This window comes from Scyliorhinus canicula, chromosome 7 (assembly GCF_902713615.1).
Source record: "Scyliorhinus canicula chromosome 7, sScyCan1.1, whole genome shotgun sequence".
In the NCBI taxonomy this organism is placed as follows: Eukaryota; Metazoa; Chordata; class Chondrichthyes; order Carcharhiniformes; family Scyliorhinidae; genus Scyliorhinus; species Scyliorhinus canicula.
This window is the reverse complement of record NC_052152.1, coordinates 121,759,049-121,777,302: the sequence shown is the minus strand read 5'-3', so window position 1 is coordinate 121,777,302 and position 18,254 is coordinate 121,759,049. Positions and strand designations below refer to the sequence as shown.

Below are 18,254 nucleotides of genomic sequence, written 5' to 3'. Positions count from 1 at the left end.
ATCAATTAGGATTACTGTGGCACGTGGAGAACCTTGGTTAGATCTTATTTGGAGCATGTGAACAGTTCTGGTCGTCTTATCTATCAAAAAGTTCAACGCTGGGCTCACGGAGTCCCTGGCTGCTGAGAACGGCAAAGCCGGCAACAAAGCCCTCCAGCTTGTTACGCTACATGACGCAGGTTCCACCCGCTCCCACTGACCTCTTCTCCACAGACCATTTCCTCATCGCAATATTTGCCACCCAATAATAATTTCAAAAATTTGCCAATACATGGTCCGCCGTACCTGTGGGGCCTTCCCCGCCCACACAAACCATGAGATCAGTCATTGACATTTCTAAAAAAGACTTGGGGACAAAGATAGGGAGGTTTGCACTGGGTGCTGAATTTGGCTGCATTTGAATGCTATAGTGAGAGTTTGGTGGCTGAGGGAGTTAGGTGAGGAGGGAGTAAGGTGCTCCTTTCATTTCATTTCCCACACTTCCTCAAACAGCGTGAAGGGAGCCGGGAGTTACAGAGAGTGCAGCTGACTGGGAGCAGTCTGAGGGCGGAGTTCCTGTGGGTCCACAGGGCAGCTATATTCTGTAAAGTAAGAGGGGATGGAGGCTAGGGCAGTTGCATGCTCCTCCTGTAGGATGTGGGTGGTGAGGGATACCACCGGTGTCCTCGCTGACTATACCTGCGGGAAGTGCACCCAACTCCAGCTCCTCCGAGACTACGTTAGGGAACTGGAGCTGGATGAACTTCGGATCATCCGGGAGGCAGAGGGGGTAATAGAGAGGAGTTACAGGGATGTAGCCACACCCAAGGTACAGGACAAGAGTAGCTGGGTTACAGTCAAGGGAAGGAAAACGAACAGGCAGACAGTGCAGGGATCCCTCGTGGCCGTTCCCCTTCAAAACAAGTATATCGTTTTGGATGCTGTTGAGGGGGATGAACTACAGGGGGATGGCCCTAGCGGCCAGGTCTCTGGCACTGAGCCTGGCTCTGTGGCTCAGCAGGGAAGGGGGGAGAACAGAAAAGCAATAGTGATAGAAGACTCGATGGTTAGGGGAATGGATAGGAGATTCTGTGGTCGCGACTGAGACTTCAGGAAGGTATGTTGCCTCCCGGGTGCCAGGGACAGGGTTGTCTCGGATCGAGTCTACAGGATTCTTCAGGGAGAGGGGGAGCAACCAGAAGTCGTGGTGCACGTAGGCACCAACAACATAGCTAAGACAAGGGATGAAGATCTAAAAAGTGATTTTAGGGAGTTGGGTTGGAAGCTAAAGAGCAGGCCAAGCAGAGTAGTGATCTCAGGATTGCTACCGGTGCCACATGCAAGTGAGGCAAGGAACAGAGAGCGAGGGCAGCTGAACACGTGGCTATAGGGCTGGTGCAGGAGGGAAGGCTTCAGATATGTGGATCATCGGGATACCTTCTGGGGAAGGTGGGACCTGTACATGAAGGACGGATTGCACCTAAACTGGAGGGGCACCAATATCCTGGTGGGAGGTTTGCTAGATCTCTTCGGGAGGGTTTAAACAAGTTTGGCAGGAGGATGGGAACCAGAGCTATGAATCAGAGGATAGGTAGCTGTTGAACAGGCAGAAATAGTATGCAGCAAGTCTGTGAGGAAGGATAGACAGTTGATAGGACAAAGTTGCACTCAGTTGAATGGTTTAAAGTGTGTCTGGTTCAATGCAAGGAGTGTCAGGAATAAGGGAGATGAACTTAGAGCATGGATCAGTACTTGGAACTACGATGTTGTGGCCATTACGGAGACATGGATTTCACAGGGGCAGGAATGGTTGTTAGATGTTCCGGGGTTCACATACTTTCAGAAGAATAGGGAGGGAGGTAAAAGGAGGGAGAGTGGCACTGTTATTTAGGGAGTTCATCACAGCTGCAGACAAGAGGTAGTTGAGGAGGGTTTGTCTACTGAGTCACTATGGATGGAAGTCAGAATCAAGAAAGGAGCAGTCACTTTATTGGGAGTTTTCCACAGACCCCCCAATAGCAGTAGAGAGATAGAGAAACAGTGCGGATAGATCTTGGAAAAGTGCAGAAGTAACAGAGTTGTTTTCTGGGTGACTTCAACTTCCTCAATATTGACTGGAACCTCCTTCGTGCAAATGGTTTGGATGGAGCAGATTTTTTCAGGTGTGTACAGGAAGGATTCCTGACTCAATATGTCAATAGGTCGACTAGGGGAAGAAGCCATATTGGACTTGTTGCTCAGCAACGAACCAGGCCAAGTGTCAGATTTCTCAGTGGGAGAGCATTTCGGTGACTGACGACAACTCCTTGACCTTTACCATAGTCATGGAGAGGGATAGGAACACACTGTCTGGGAAGGTATTTAATTGGGAAGGGGAAATTATACTGCTATGAGACAGGAGCTGAGGAGCATAAAGTGGGAACCATAGTTCTTGGGGAAATGCACAACAGAAATGCTTTAATTGCTTAATTGATTAAGGAGCACTTGCTGCGAGTGCTGAATAGTTTTGTCCCACTGAGATGAGGAAGGAATGGTAAGGTGAAGGAGCCTTGGATGACAAGAGAAGTGGAGCTTCTGGTCAAGAGGAAGGAGGAAGCTTACGTAAGGTTGAGAAAGCAAGGAGCTGACTTGGCTCGAGAGGGTTATAAGGTAGCCAGGAAGGAACTCAAAAATGGACTGAGGAGAGCTAGAAGGGGACATGAAAAAGCCCTGGCGGGAAGGATTAGGGAAAACCCCGAGGCGTTCTACACTTGGGTGAGAAATAAGAGGATGATCAGAGTGAGTAGGGCCGATCAGGGATAGTGGAGGGAACTTGTGCCTAAAGTCTGAGGAGATGTGGGAAGCCCTAAATGAATATCTTGCTTCAGTATTCAATAGAGAGAGGGACCTTGTTGCTCATGAGAACAGTGTGAACTAGGTTAATAGACTCAGACAGGTTGATATTAAGAAGGAGGATGTACTGGACATTTTGAAAAGAGCAGGATAGATAAGTCCCCTGGGCCTGACGGGATAGAACATAGAACACTACAGCGCAGTACGGGCCCTTCGGCCCTCGATGTTGCGCCGACCTGTGAAACCATCTGAAGCCTAGCTGACCTACACTATTCCATTTTCATCCATATGTCTATCCAGTGACCACTTAAATGCCCTTAAAGTTGGCGAGTCTACTACTGTTGCAGGCAGGGCGTTCCACACCCCTACTACTCTCTGAGTAAAGAAACTGCCTCTGACATCTGTCCTATATCTACCACCCCTCAATTTAAAGCTATGTCCCCTCGTGTTGGTCATCACCATCCGAGGAAAAAGACTCTCACTGTCCACCCTATCTAACGCTCTGACTATCTTATATGTCTCTATTAAGTCACCTCTCAGCCTTCTCCTCTCTAACGAAAACAACCTCAATTCCCTGAGCCTTTCCTCGTAAGACCTTCCCTCCATACCAGGCAACATCCTAGTAAATCTCCCCTGAACACTTTCCAAAGCTTCCACATCCTTCCTATAATGTGGTGACCAGAACTGCACGCAGTACTCCAGGTGCGGCCGCACCAGAGTTATGTACAGCTGCAGCATGACCTTGTGGTTCCGAAACTCAATCCCCCTGCTTATAAAAGCTAGCACACCATATAGAACATAGAACAGTACAGCACAGAACAGGCCCTTCGGCCCTCAATGCTGTGCCGAGCCATGATCACCCTACTCAAACCCACGTATCCACCCCATACCCGTAACCCAACTTAACCCCCCCTTAACCTTACTTTTATTAGGACACTACGGGCAATTTAGCATGGCCAATCCACCTAACCCGCACATCTTTGGACTGTGGGAGGAAACCGGAGCACCCGGAGGAAACCCACGCACACAGGGGGAGGATGTGCAGACTCCACACAGACAGTGACCCAGCCGGGAATCGAACCTGGGACCCTGGAGCTGTGAAGCATTTATGCTAACCACCATGCTACCGTGCTGCCCACGGAAACCACGGTTCCCTTGCTCGACAACTTCCTCCCTGCCTGACAGGTACATACTTATCAAGGACACGCAGTAGCTGTTCCTTGAAAAAGCTCCACATTTCGATTGTACCCATCCCCTGCAGTTTCCTTCCCCATCCTATACATCCTAAATCTTGCCGAATAGCATCATAATTGCGTTTACCCCAGCTATAATTCTTGCCTTGCGGTATATACCTATCCCTGCCCATTGCTAAAGTAAACATAACCGAGTTGTGATCACTATCACCAAAGTGCTCACCTACATCTAAATCTAACACCTGGCCGCGTTCATTACCCAGTACCAAATCCAATGTGGCCTCGCCCCTTGTTGGCCTGTCTACGTACTGTGTCAGAAAACCCTCCTGCACACACTGCACAAAAACTGACCCATCAATAGTACTCGAACTATAGTATTTCCAGTCAATATTTGGAAAGTTAAAAGTCCCCCATAACAACTACCCTGTTACTCTCGCTCCTGTCAAGAATCATCTTTGCAATCCTTTCCTCTACATCTCTGGAACTATTCGGAGGTCTATAGACAACTCCCAACAGGGTGACCTCTCCTCTTCTGTTCCTAACCTCGGCCCATACTGCCTCAGTAGACGAGTCCTCAAGCGTCCTTCCTACCGCCGTAATACTTTCCTTGATTAACAATGCCACACCCCCCCCCCTCTTTTACCATCTTCTCTGTTCTTACAGAAACATCTAAATCCTGGAACCTGCAACAACCATTCCTGTCCCTGCTCTACCCATGTCTCCGAAATCGCCACAACATCGAGATCCCAGGTACCAACCCATGCTGCAAGCTCACCCACCTTATTCCGGATGCTCCTGGCGTTGAAGTAGACACACTTCAAACCAGCGTCCTGCTTGCCGGTGCCCTCTTTCGAACTTTTAACCCTATCCCTGACCTCACTACTCTCAACGTCCTGTACACTGGGACTACAATTTAGGTTCCCATCCCCCTGCTGAATTAGTTTAAACCCCCCCCCCCCCCCCCCCGAAGAGCACTAGCAAATCTCCCCCCCAGGATATTGGTACCCCTCTGGGTTCAGGTGAAGACCATCCTGTTTGTAGAGGTCCCACCTACCCCAGAATGAGCCCCAATTATCCAGGAAACCAAAACCCTCCCTCCTGCACCATCCCTGTAGCCACGTGTTCAACTCCTCTCTCTCCTTATTTCTCACTTCGCTAGCACGTGGCACGGGTAACAACCCAGAGATAACAACTCTGTTTGTTCTAGCTCTCAGCTTCCACCCTAGCTCCCTGAATTTCTGTCTCAAATCCCCATCTCTCTTCCTACCTATGTCGTTGGTACCTATGTGGACCACGACTTGGGGCTGCTCCCCCTCCCCCTTAAGGATCCCAAAAACACGATCAGAGACATTACGAACCCTGGCACCTGGGAGGCAACACACCAACCGTGAGTCTCTTTCGTTCCCACAGAACCTCCTGTCTGTTCCTCTAACTATGGAGTCCCCAATGACAAGTGCTCTGTTCCTCTTCTCCCTTCCCTTCTGAGCAACAGGGACAGACTCTGTGCCAGAGACTTGTGCCCTATTGCTTACCCCTGGTAAGTCATCCCCCGCAACAGTATCCAAAACGGTATACTTGTTATAGAGGGGAACGACCACAGGGGATCCCTGCACTGCCTGCCGGTTCCCTCTCCCTCCCCTGACGGTAACCCATCTACCTTCTTCTTTTACCTGAGGTGTGACTACCTCCCTATAACTCCTCTCAATAACCTCCACGGTTACTACGGGAAGCGAGGGAGGAGATTGCTGCGTCTTTGGCAATGATCTTTGCGTCCTCTCTCTCCACTGGAGTAGAACATAGAACAGTACAGCACAGAACAGGCCCTTCGGCCCTCGATGTTGTGCCGAGCAATGATCACCCTACTTAAACCCACGTAACCCGTATACCCGTAACCCAACAATCCCCCCATTAACCTTACACTACGGGCAATTTAGCATGGCCAATCCACCTAACCCGCACATCTTTGGACTGTGGGAGGAAACCGGAGCACCCGGAGGAAACCCACGCACACGGGGAGGACGTGCAGACTCCACACAGACAGTGACCCAGCCGGGAATCGAACCTGGGACCCTGGAGCTGTGAAGCATTGATGCTAACCACCATGCTACCGTGAGGCCCCCAAACGGTAGTACCGGATGATTGGAGGGAGGTGAATGTTGTTCCCCTATTCAAGAAAGAGAGTAGGGAAATCCCTGAGAATTACAGACCCATCAGTCTTGCGTCTGTGGTGAGCAAAATATTGGAAAGGATTCTGAGAGATAGGATTTATGATTATTTAGGAAAACATAGTTTGATTAAAGATAGTCAGCATGGCTTTGTGAGGGGCAGGTCATGCCTCACAAGCCTCATTGAATTCTTTGAGGATGTGACAAGACACATTGATGAAGGTTGGGCAGTGGATATGGTGTATATGGATTTCAGTAAGGCATTTGATAAGGTTCCCCATGGTAGGCTCATTCAGAAAGTTCGGGGGCATAGGATACAGGGAAATTTGGCTATCTGGATACAGAATTGGCTGGCCGAAAGAAGACAGCGAGTGGTAGTGGATGGAAAGTATTCCGCCTGGAGGTTGGTGATCAGTGGTGTCCCACAGGGATCTGTTCTGGGACCTCTGCTCTTTGTGGTTTTTATAAAATGACTTGATTGAGGAAGTGGAAGGGTGGGTTAGTAAGTTTGCCGATGACACAGAGGTTGGGAGAGTTGTAGATGGTGTTGATGGTTGTTGCAGGTTACAACAGGACATTGACAGGATGCAGAGCTGGGCTGAGAAGTGGCAGATGGAGTTCAACCTAGATAAATGTGAAGTGATTCATTTTGGAAGGTCGAATTTGAATGCTGAATACAGGGTTAAAGGCAGGATTCTTGGTAGTGTGGAGGAACAGAGGGATCTTGGGGTCCACGTGCATAGATCCCTCAAAGTTGCCACCCAGGTTGAAAGGGTTGTTAAGAAAGCCTATGGTGTGTTGGCTTTCATTAACAGGGGGATTGAGTTTAAGAGCCACAAGGTTTTGCTGTAGCTTTATAAAACCTGAGTTAGACCACACTTGGAATATTGTGTCCAGTTCTGGTCGCATCATTATAGGAAGGATGTGGATGCTTTGGCGGGGGTACAGAGAGACCCGCCCAGCGACCAACCCGGAGAGGCCCGCCCAGCAACCCGACCTACCTGGAGATGGAAGAAAGAAAAATCCACGTGGAGGCCCGACCAGGCCTACTTCAAGACCCGACCCCAGGAGCACCCAGGGAGGGAACAGACCACGAGACTCAGCCCAACCTGCCCACGACCCAGGAACCCCAAAATGGCAGAGACCCCGCACGAGGACCCGAACACGCTGAAAGATATTCCTGTGCCCGCAGAACGCCGGGACCCATCCAGATCGCAGTCATGCCCCCCAGCAACCTCTCTACCTCAACCAGCGCCCGGGACCCTGCCAGACACAACCACCTACCTTCCACAAGGTCAGACTTCTCCCATCGGATCCCAGGACAATCCAGCCGCAGCTGCTGACCGAGGAAGCGAGGGAAACGTGGCAGCCTGCAGGTTAGATTGAAGCAACGCGGTTTCAGGAGCCCTCCCCCTAGCATACTCGTGGCAAACGTCCAAGCGATAGAAAATAAGCTGGATGAACTTAACGCCAGACTTACCTCTGAAAGGGAAGTAAGAGACTGCTGTGTGCCCTGTTTCACAGAGACATGGCTCACCTCCGCCACATTGGACTGTGCCATTCAACCTGAAGGCTTCTCAATTCACTGTGCGGACCTCACTGCGTCATCAGGCAAAGCGAAGGGTGGAGGGGTTTGCCTCCTCGTCAACCCCTCCTGGTTCTTGGATGTGGCGACCCTGGAGACCTACTGCTCTCGGACCTGGAATATCTGACCGTGAAGTGCCACCGTACTATCTTCCACGTGTGTTCACTTCAGCCATTATCACAGCGGTCTACATCCCACCCCAGGCAGAAGTGAGGAAGGCGCTGGACGAATTGTACACAGTTATAAACAACTACGAAACAGAACATCTGGAGGCCTTGTTCACCGTGGCCGGAGATTTCAACAAGGGCAACCTCGAGTGTACTGCCAAAATTCCACGAGCACATCTGTCCCACCAGGGGCGACAACACTCTTGACCACTGCTACTCAAAAATCAAGGGTGCCTACCGTTCCATCCGCCGACCGCAGTTTGGGGACGGTGCTCCTTCTCCCAGCACACAAGTAGAAACTCAAGCGGGAGAATCCAGCTAAGAAGGTTATGCAGTGCTGGTCCGAGGAAACGGAAGACTGCTTATAGTCAGTAGTCTGGTCCATATTTAAGCACTCAGTGACCAACTTAAATGAGTATGCCACCACCGTCACAGACTTCATTAGCAAATGTGTGGAAGACTGCGTGCCAAAGAAAGCAGTACGTACGTTCCCAATCAGAAACCATGGCTCAATCACGAGATTAGCTCCCTACTGAAGGACAGATCTGAGGCGTTCAAGTCAGGCGACCCTGACCTATACAAGAAATCCAGGTACGACCTCCGCAAAGCAATCCGAGATGCCAAGAGAGAATATCAAACCAAGCTAGAGTCACAGACAGACTCTCGGCGACTGTGGCAAGGACTAAACAACATAACGGGCTACAAAGCGAAGCCGAGCAATATCTCCGGCAGCAGCACACCCCTCCCCAATGAACTCAATGCATTCTATGCTCGGTTCGAGCAGTAACCAACAATCCGCTGTCGAGTGCCCCAGCAGCTCATAACTCACCCACACCCATCATCACAGCTTCCGAAGCCAGATCGGCCTTCCTGAAAGTGAACCCTCGGAGGGCGACGGGCCCAGACGGGATCCCTGGTCGTACACTCAGAGCCTGCGCGGACCAGCTGACAGAGGTATTCACGGACATCTTTAACCTGTCCCTACTCCACTCCGAGGTCCCCACCTGCTTCACGAAGACCACCATTATACCGGTGCCAAAGAAGAACCAGGCAACGTGCCTCAATGACTACCGTCCGGTGGCCCTGACTTCAGTCGTAATGAAGTACTTTGAGAGGTTGATCATGAAGCGCGTCACCTCCATACTCCCAGAACACCTTGATCAACTGAAATTTGCATATCGTTGCAACCAGTCCACAGCAGACGCCATTTCCCTGGCCCTACACTCATCCCTGGAGCATCTCGAAAGCAAGGACTCCTACATCAGACTCCTACTTATTGACGACAGCTCTGCCTTCAATACCATAATCCCAGCCAAGCTCATATCAAAGTTCCAAAACCTAGGACTTGGCTCTCCACTCTGCAACTGGATCCTTGATTTTCTGACCAACAGACTACAATCAGTAAGAATGAATAACAACACCTTCTCCACAATAGTCCTCAATACAGTAGTCCCCCGTTATCCCGCGCTCCGCAATACTGCGGTTCGCGATAAACCGCGGGGGGGCTTATGGACCCCAACTGTCAGTTGTGTCAATTTCAGCGGCCGGCTGATTGTTTCAGTGAGAGAGCAGCTTCCCTCTCTGGATCAAAGTGAGCCGGCCGCTAAAATTGACACTGCCGGCTTCTCTCTCCCTCCAATCAGAAACATTAAAACTTAAAAGTTGGATTGGAGGGAGAGAGCAGCCGGCAGTGTCAATTTCAGCGGCCGGCTCACTTTGATCCGGAGAGGGAAGCTGCTCTCTCACTGAAACAATCAGCCGGCCGCTGAAATTGACACTGCCGAGGGGGGGGTGGGTGTTGAGGGGGGGCGGGTGTTGGGGGGGGGGGGGGAGAAGAGGGGGGGGCGGGTGTTGGGGGGGGGGAGAAGAGGGGGGGCGGGTGTTGGGGGGAAGGGAGAAGTGGGTGGGGCGGGTGTTGGGGGGGGAGAAGAGGGGGGGCGGGTGTTGGGGGGGGAGAAGAGGGGGGGCGGGTGTTGGGGGGGGAGAAGAGGGGGGCGGGTGTGGGGGAGACCCCCCTGGGGGTGTGGGGAGACCCCCCCCTGGGGGTGTGGGGGAGACCCCCCCTGGGGGTGTGGGGGAGACCCCCCCCTGGGGGTGTGGGGGAGACCCCCCTGGGGGTGTGGGGGAGACCCCCCCTGGGGGTGTGGGGGAGACCCCCCCTGGGGGTGTGGGGGAGACCCCCCTGGGGGTGTGGGGGAGACCCCCCTGGGGGTGTGGGGGAGACCGGGTGGACCTGCGGGTGTTGGGGAGAGAGGAGGGCCCTGCGGGTGTTGGGGGAGAGAGGAGGGCCCTGCGGGTGTTGGGGGAGAGAGGAGGGCCTGCGGGTGTTGGGGGAGAGAGGAGGGCCCTGCGGGTGTTGGGGGAGAGAGGAGGGCCCTGCGGGTGTTGGGGGAGAGAGGAGGGCCCTGCGGGTGTTGGGGGAGAGAGGAGGGCCCTGCGGGTGTTGGGGGAGAGAGGAGGGCCCTGCGGGTGTTGGGGGAGAGAGGAGGGCCCTGCGGGTGTTGGGGGAGAGAGGAGGGCCCTGCGGGTGTTGGGGGAGAGAGGAGGGCCCTGCGGGTGTTGGGGAGAGAGGAGGGCCCTGCGGGTGTTGGGGGAGAGAGGAGGGCCCTGCGGGTGTTGGGGGAGAGAGGAGGGCCCTGCGGGTGTTGGGGGAGAGAGGAGGGCCCTGCGGGTGTTGGGGGAGAGAGGAGGGCCCTGCGGGTGTTGGGGGAGAGAGGAGGGCCCTGCGGGTGTTGGGGGAGAGAGGAGGGCCCTGCGGGTGTTGGGGGAGAGAGGAGGGCCCTGCGGGTGTTGGGGGAGAGAGTAGGGCCCTGCGGGTGTTGGGGGAGAGAGGAGGGCCCTGCGGGTGTTGGGGGAGAGAGGAGGGCCCTGCGGGTGTTGGGGGAGAGAGGAGGGCCCTGCGGGTGTTGGGGAGAGAGGGGGGCCCTGCGGGTGTTGGGGGAGAGAGGGGGGCCCTGCGGGTGTTGGGGGAGAGAGGGGGGCCCTGCGGGTGTTGGGGGAGTGAGGGGGGCCCTGCGGGTGTTGGGGGAGAGAGGAGGGCCCTGCGGGTGTTGGGGGAGAGAGGAGGGCCCTGCGGGTGTTGGGGGAGAGAGGAGGGCCCTGCGGGTGTTGGGGGAGAGAGGAGGGCCCTGCGGGTGTTGGGGGAGAGAGGAGGGCCCTGCGGGTGTTGGGGGAGAGAGGAGGGCCCTGCGGGTGTTGGGGGAGAGAGGAGGGCCCTGCGGGTGTTGGGGGAGAGAGGAGGGCCCTGCGGGTGTTGGGGGAGAGAGGAGGGCCCTGCGGGTGTTGGGGGAGAGAGGAGGGCCCTGCGGGTGTTGGGGGAGAGAGGAGGGCCCTGCGGGTGTTGGGGGAGAGAGGAGGGCCCTGCGGGTGTTGGGGGAGAGAGGAGGGCCCTGCGGGTGTTGGGGGAGAGAGGAGGGCCCTGCGGGTGTTGGGGGAGAGAGGAGGGCCCTGCGGGTGTTGGGGGAGAGAGGAGGGCCCTGCGGGTGTTGGGGGAGAGAGGAGGGCCCTGCGGGTGTTGGGGGAGAGAGGAGGGCCCTGCGGGTATTGGGGGACGGGGGAGGAGAGGGGGGGGAGGGGACGGGGGAGGAGGGGGTGGGAGGGGGCGAGCCGGAGGGTGTGGGGAGGGGGCGAGCCGGAGGGTGTGGGGGGACAGGGGGCGAGCTGGACGCTGTGGGGGGGAGCAGGAGGGTGTGAGGGAGAGGGAGCGAGCTGGAGGGTGTGGGGGGAGAGGGGGCGAACCGGAGGGTGTGGGGGGAGAGGGGGCGAGCCGGAGGGTGTTGGGGGGGGAGAGGTGGCGAGCCGGAGGGTGTGGGGGGAGAGGGGTCTAGTTGGAGGATGTGGGGGGAGAGGGGGTGAGCCGGAGGGTGTGGGGGGGAGAGGGGTCTAGTTGGAGGATGTGGGGGGAGAGGGGGCGAACCGGAGGGTGTGGGGGGGGGAGGGGTCTAGTTGGAGGATGTGGGGGGAGAGGGGGAGAGCCGGAGGGTGTAGGGAGAGAGGGGTCTAGTTGGAGGATGTGGGGGGAGAGGGGGCAAGCCGGAGGGAAAAAAAAGAAATTGACACTGCCGGCTGCTCTCTCCCTCCAATCAGAAACATTAAAACTTAAAAGTTGGATTGGAGGGAGAGAGCAGTGGGCAGTGTCAATTTCAGCGGCCGGCTGATTTCAGTGAGAGCAGCTTCCCTCTCCGGATCAAAGTGAGCCGGCCGCTGAAATTTTAATTAGATCCATGATGGGGGTTTTAAATTTATTTAAAAATCTATGCTAGCGCTTCCCATTGTGAGTCTACGGGGGTCTGACCTCTCCCCCCCGCCCCCTCCCGTAGACTCACAATGGGAAGCGCTAGCATAGATTTTAAAATAAATTTAAAACCCCCATCATGGATATCCGCGGCTCGGATACAACGCGGGTGGCTGTCTTGGACCCCAACACCCGCGTTATAGAGGGGGACTACTGTATCGGGGACCCGCAAGGCTGCGTTATTAGTCCCCTACTCTACTCCCTGTACATACACGACTGCGTGGCAAAATGTGGTTCCAACTCCATTTACAAGTTTGCTGACGATACGACCATAGTGGGCCAGATCTCGAATAACGACGAGTCAGAAGACAGAAGGGAGATAGAGAACCTAGTGGAGTGGTGTAGCGACAACAATCTCTCCCTCATTACCAGCAAAACGAAAGAGCTGGTCATTGACTTCAGGAAGCAAAGTACTGTACACACCCCTGTCCGCATCAATGGAGCCGAGGTGGAGATGGTGAGCAGTTTCAAATTCCTAGAGGTGCACATCTCAAAAAATCTGTCCTGGTCCACCCATGTTGACACGACCACCAAGAAAGCACAACAGCGCCTATACTACCTCAGGAAACTAAGGAAATTCGGCATGTCCACATTAACCCGTACCAACTTTTACAGATGCACCAGAGAAAGCATCCTATCTGGCTGCATCACAGCCTGGTATGGCAACTGCTCGGCCCAGGACCGCAAGAAACTTCATTGAGTCGTGAACATCGGCCAGTCCTTCACACGAACCTGCCTCCCATCCATTGACTCCATTTACACCCCCTGCTGCCTGGGGAAAGTGGGCAGCATAATCAAAGATCCCTACCACATGGCTAACTCACTCTTCCAACTTCTTCCATCGGGCAGGAGATAAGAAAGTCTGAGAACACGCACGAACAGACTCAAAAACAGCTTCTTTCCCGCTGTTATCAGACTCCTAAACAACCCCCTTATGGACTGACCTGATTAACACTACACCCTTGTATGCTTCATCCGATGCCGGTGCTTATGTAGTTACATTGTATACATTGTGTTGCCCTATTATATATTTTATTTTACTCCCTTTTCTTCCCATGTACTTAATGATCTGTTGAGCTGCTTGCAGAAAAATACTTTTCACTGTACCTCGGTACACATGACAATAACCAAATCCAATCCAGAGGAGATTTGCCAGGATGCTGCCTGGACTGGAGGGCATGTCTTATGAAGAAAGGTTGAGGGAGCTAGGGCTTTTCTCACTGGAGCGAAGAAGGCAGAGAGGTGACTTGATAGAGGTGTACAAGGTGATGAGAGGCATGGATAGAGTGGATAGCCAAAGACTTTTCCCCAGAGTGGAAATGGCTGTCACGAGCGGACATAATTTTAAGGTGATTGGAGGAAGGTCTCGGGGAGATGTCAGAGGTAGGTTCTTTACACAGAGAATGGTGGTGTGTGGAATGCACTGCTAGCGGAGGTGGTGGAGTTAGTGTCATTCTGGACTTTTAGGCGACTGTTGGACAGACACATGATCAGCAGTAAGTTGAAGGGGTGTAAGTTAGGTTGATCTTAAATTAGGATAAATTGTCGGCACATGATTGTGGACTGAAGGGACTGTGCTGTGCTGTACTGTTCCATGTTCTGAAACACAAACTGAAACCTGGGCAGCATCATCATTTTCACTGTCTGCACATGTCCAACCAGCGACAGCGGCAACACATCTAACCTCTTAAAATCCACCTACATCCCCTCCACCAATCGAGACAGGTTCAATCTATGCAGCTGGTCCCAGCTCCATGCAACCTGGATACCAAGGTAACTGAAGCTCGTCCCCACCACGCGGAATGGCAACTCCCCTAATCTCTTTTCCTGCCCTCTGGCACTGATCAGGAACACCTCACCCTTTCCCATACTCAACTTAGATCCCGAAAATCAGCCAAGTTCCCCCAAGATCTCCATAATCCCCCCAATGCTGCCCCTGACAATCCCCACCCAACTGCACCACACCAACCACGCCCATGTCAGCAACTCTCCACCCTCGTCTCCCCCATCCACCCTTAAACAAACCCCTTACACCTGACAAACATCTACACTCCCATTAATTAGCCTGCCCAGCTAGCATGGTGCCCCCCACACAAGGCCTCTGACTCCCCCTCACCCCTCCAGTCCACCCCCCCCCCCCACTCAAGCCACCCCAACGCTAACAAACAAAGAAAAACAGAAGGCGCATTCACTATCACCACTACCCCATTGAAACCCACCCCAAACTACCATCCCAGTACAAGCTCCTCCCCAAATTTTAGTGTCCTCGCACGCCTCCTCTGGCGAGTCAAAATAAAACTCCTGTTTCTAATATGTCACCCACTAGCGGGCAGGGTGCAAAACCCCGAACTTCTCCCTGTTCTTAAAGAGGGCAGCCGTTATCTGGTTGAACCCGGGCCTCTTCATCACCAGCTCCGCACCCAGGTGGTGGACGACCCTCGGCTCACTCCCGTCCCAGGTGCACCTCCTGGTCTGCCTCACCCATTTCAAGATCTTTTCTTTGTCCAAAAATCAATGCAGCCGCACCAGCATCGGCAGCTCCCCCACCTTCGCCTCCTCAGTGCCCTGTGCGCCTAATCCACCTCGAGGGGCCGGTTGAAGGCTCCCTCTCACATCAACTTTTCCAGCATCGGGGCGCATGGTGGCGCAGTGGGTAGCACTGGTGCATCACAGTGCCGAGGACCCAGGTTCGATGCTGGCCTGGGTCACTGTGCGTGTGAAGTTTGCACATTCTCCCCGTGTCTGCGTGGGTTTCATCCCGAAAACCCGAAGATGTGCAGGGTATGTGGAAAAAAATTGGAAAAAAATAATTGGGTACTCTCAATTTTTAAAAAACCTCTCCAGCATCCTCACCACATACTTGGCAGCCTCCACTCCCTCGATGCCCTCAGGCATCCCGATGATCCTCAGGTTCTGTCTCCTGGAGCTGTTCTCTAGGTCATCCTGTTTCTTGCATAGCCTTTTCTGTCTGTCCAGAACCATCCCCAACTCCATCTCCAACGAGGTCATCCACTCCTCATGTTCCCCCACCGTCTCCTCCACCTTCTGAATTGCCAGGCCCTTCTCCACTCTCTTTTTCAAATAAATCTAACGCGCCCATTTTTTTTCCCAATTAAGGGGCAATTTAGCACAGCCAATCCACCTACCATGCACATCTTTGGGTTGTGAGGGCGAAATGCACGCAGACACTGGGAGCATGTGCAAACTCCGCACGAACAGTGACCTGGGATCGGAATCGAACCTGGGTCCTCAGTGCCATGGGGCAGCAGTGCTAACCACTGCACTGCCCCTGATCCGCTCGTTCAATCGCTGCTCCACCACCATAGCTAGGTCTTCCAAGCCTCTTTCCTCTTGAATGTTCCATTCAATAACTCCACCAGCTGCTTTATCGTCCACTGGAAGGGCAGCACTGCCCCCTTGCCCTCCACCATCTTCACCTGTGGTGCACCACGAAAACCTTCTTGCTCCAGCTGCTGTCTCTTTCCCGAGGCACTTCTCGTCCTCTGATCCATATACCAGACGCACCACAGGAGGATTACCTTCCTTAAGCACACTCACACATGTTGCCCTCAAAGAATAAACCCCATTCGGTGGGGAAGGGCCAACAAAATCAACCTTGAGTGGGAGCCACCAAATGTGCGACCATTCACTCCATGGCCGCCACCGGAAGTCGCAAGGCTATATCTAACTGCTTCTTGAAAGCATACGTTGAATAGGAGGATATGGTGAACGGGTTCAATGAAGTAGGATAGAAGGAGGCTTTTCTGGAGCAGAAATCTTAGCAAAGAGCAGCTGGGCTGAATCAGCTGGTTCCGCACTCTACTTCCTCTGGAATTCTATACAAGTCTTTGTCACGGAGAAGATATGGGATGGAAAGCTCAACCTGTGGCCAAAGTTTCCACAATGAATAGTGACCAGCCAGTGAAGCCCACACCCCAGTTATAACAAAATGATATTTTTTCTGTATAAATGTACAGCCAAATACTTTATAGACCTATATTTCTGTTTAACAATATGTGCTGCTGGAACAATAGCCTAATCTTTCCTTTCAGGCAGATATAAAATATCCCATGGTACAATCTGAAGAGCAAAGAAGTTCTCCCAATATTTCTCCTCCAACCCACATTGGACAATCTGCTTGTTTATCCCATTGTTGTGTGTAAGAACGTGCTGTGTGCAAATTGGCCACTATGTTTCCTACATTCTATTTCAAAAATATTGCATCAGCTGTACAATACTATTGAATGTCCTGAAGTTGGGAAAGCTGCCTAATGATCGTCAAATGTGAGTGAAGTAGTTGGATCACTAATTTATTTTCCAGGTTCAGTCTGGGAATGGCCTTCGGTGTGGTCTCTATGTTTCTGTCAATGCTGCTTCTGGCCAAAACATTCTCACAGTCATTGGCCCTGATGACAGCAGAGGGCCCTACACCTGAGAACGAACGCATCCTACAAGTTGTGGTAAGTGGCCTTAACCCAGAGATTTGAGAAGTTGGACCTTTTTCCATTTGGAGTTAATAAACCTGCAGACTGTGATGGGGCTTTGATAGGGTTAGTAGTGACGGGTTGTTTGCACTGGATAACGAGAAGAGCAAATTTTGGATGCGAAGAAAAGAAATTGATGAGATTCGAAAATACAGGTTTTGTGGCGTTAAAGGACAGTGCAGCTTCTCAGCAGCAGAATGGTGTCTGATATCATAGAATGGAGGAGATCATTGTGTCTGTGCTGGAGAAATGCAGCTGCTCACACTCCCTGTCCTTTCCCTGGAACTCTGCAAACTTCTCTTTGGGTATGTACGGGTGGAATTGGAGGAGGCACTGCCATAATTTTCCAATCTTCCTTTGATACAGGAATAATACCAGAGGAATGGGGAATTGCAAATGTTACACTCCTGTTCAAAAAAGAGGTGTATGGATAAGCTCAGCCACTACAGGCCAGTTAGCTTACCTTCCGTGTGAGGAACCTTTCAGAAACAGTTATTCGGGACAAAATTACATCACATGGACATATGTGAGTTTATTCAGAGAAGCCATCACAGATTTGTTCAGGCCAACTCATAAGACCATAAGACATAAGAGTGGAATCAAGTCACTCGGCCCATCGAGTCTGCTCCGCCATTCGATCATGGCTTATATTGTTCTCATCCCCATTCTCCTGCCTGATCCCCTTATGTTTAGCTAACCTGCTTGATTTTTTTTCTTGAGGTAGCAGAGAAGGTGGATGTGATTGATGTGGTGGACATGGACTTCCAAAAGATATGTGAGAAAATTGTGGGGCGGCACGTCGACACAGTGGTTAGCACTTCTGCCTCAGTGCCATGGACCCAGGTTCAATTCCGGCCAACAATGACTATCTGTGTGGAGTCTGTACATTCTCCCTGTGTCTGCGTGGGTTTCCTCCCAGTGCTCCTGGTTCCTCCCACAATCCAAAGATGTGCAGGTTAGGTTAAGGGGATAGGATGGGGTGGATGTGGGTAGTGTGCTCTTTTGGACGGTCGGTGCAGACTCAATGGCCACCTCCTGTACTGTAGGGATTCTATCCCTACTGTAGGGATGGTGCAGGAGGGAGGGTTTTGGTTTCCTGGATAATTGGGGCTCATTCTGGGGTAGGTGGGACCTCTACAAACAGGATGGTCTTCACCTGAACCAGAGGGGTACCAATATCCTGGGAGGGAGATTTGCTAGTGCTCTTCGGGGGGGTTTAAACTAATTCAGCAGGGGGATGGGAACCTAAATTGTAGTCCCAGTGTACAGGATGTTGAGAGTAGTGAGGTCAGGGATAGGGTTAAAAGTTCGAAAGAGGGCACCGGCAAGCAGGACGCTGGTTTGAAGTGTGTCTACTTCAACGCCAGGAGCATCCGGAATAAGGTGGGTGAGCTTGCAGCATGGGTTGGTACCTGGGATCTCGATGTTGTGGCGATTTCGGAGACATGGGTAGAGCAGGGACAGGAATGGTTGTTGCAGGTTCCAGGATTTAGATGTTTCTGTAAGAACAGAGAAGATGGTAAAAGAGGGGGGGGTGTGGCATTGTTAATCAAGG

The 18,254-nt window shown here is 52.8% G+C and overlaps 1 protein-coding gene across 1 annotated transcript in view; it reads right to left on the bottom strand.

The window, feature by feature from the left end:
- The window catches only part of mbtps2 (membrane-bound transcription factor peptidase, site 2), a gene marked incomplete at its 5' end in the record, with an annotated part of 89,502 nt that extends 71,362 nt beyond the window's left edge, over positions 1–18,140 (bottom strand). The window contains 1 exon segment of the mRNA XM_038802846.1: positions 18,112–18,140. Within this exon segment, the coding sequence (XP_038658774.1) occupies positions 18,112–18,140 (29 nt within the window).
- Between the last annotated feature and the right edge of the window lie 114 nt (positions 18,141–18,254).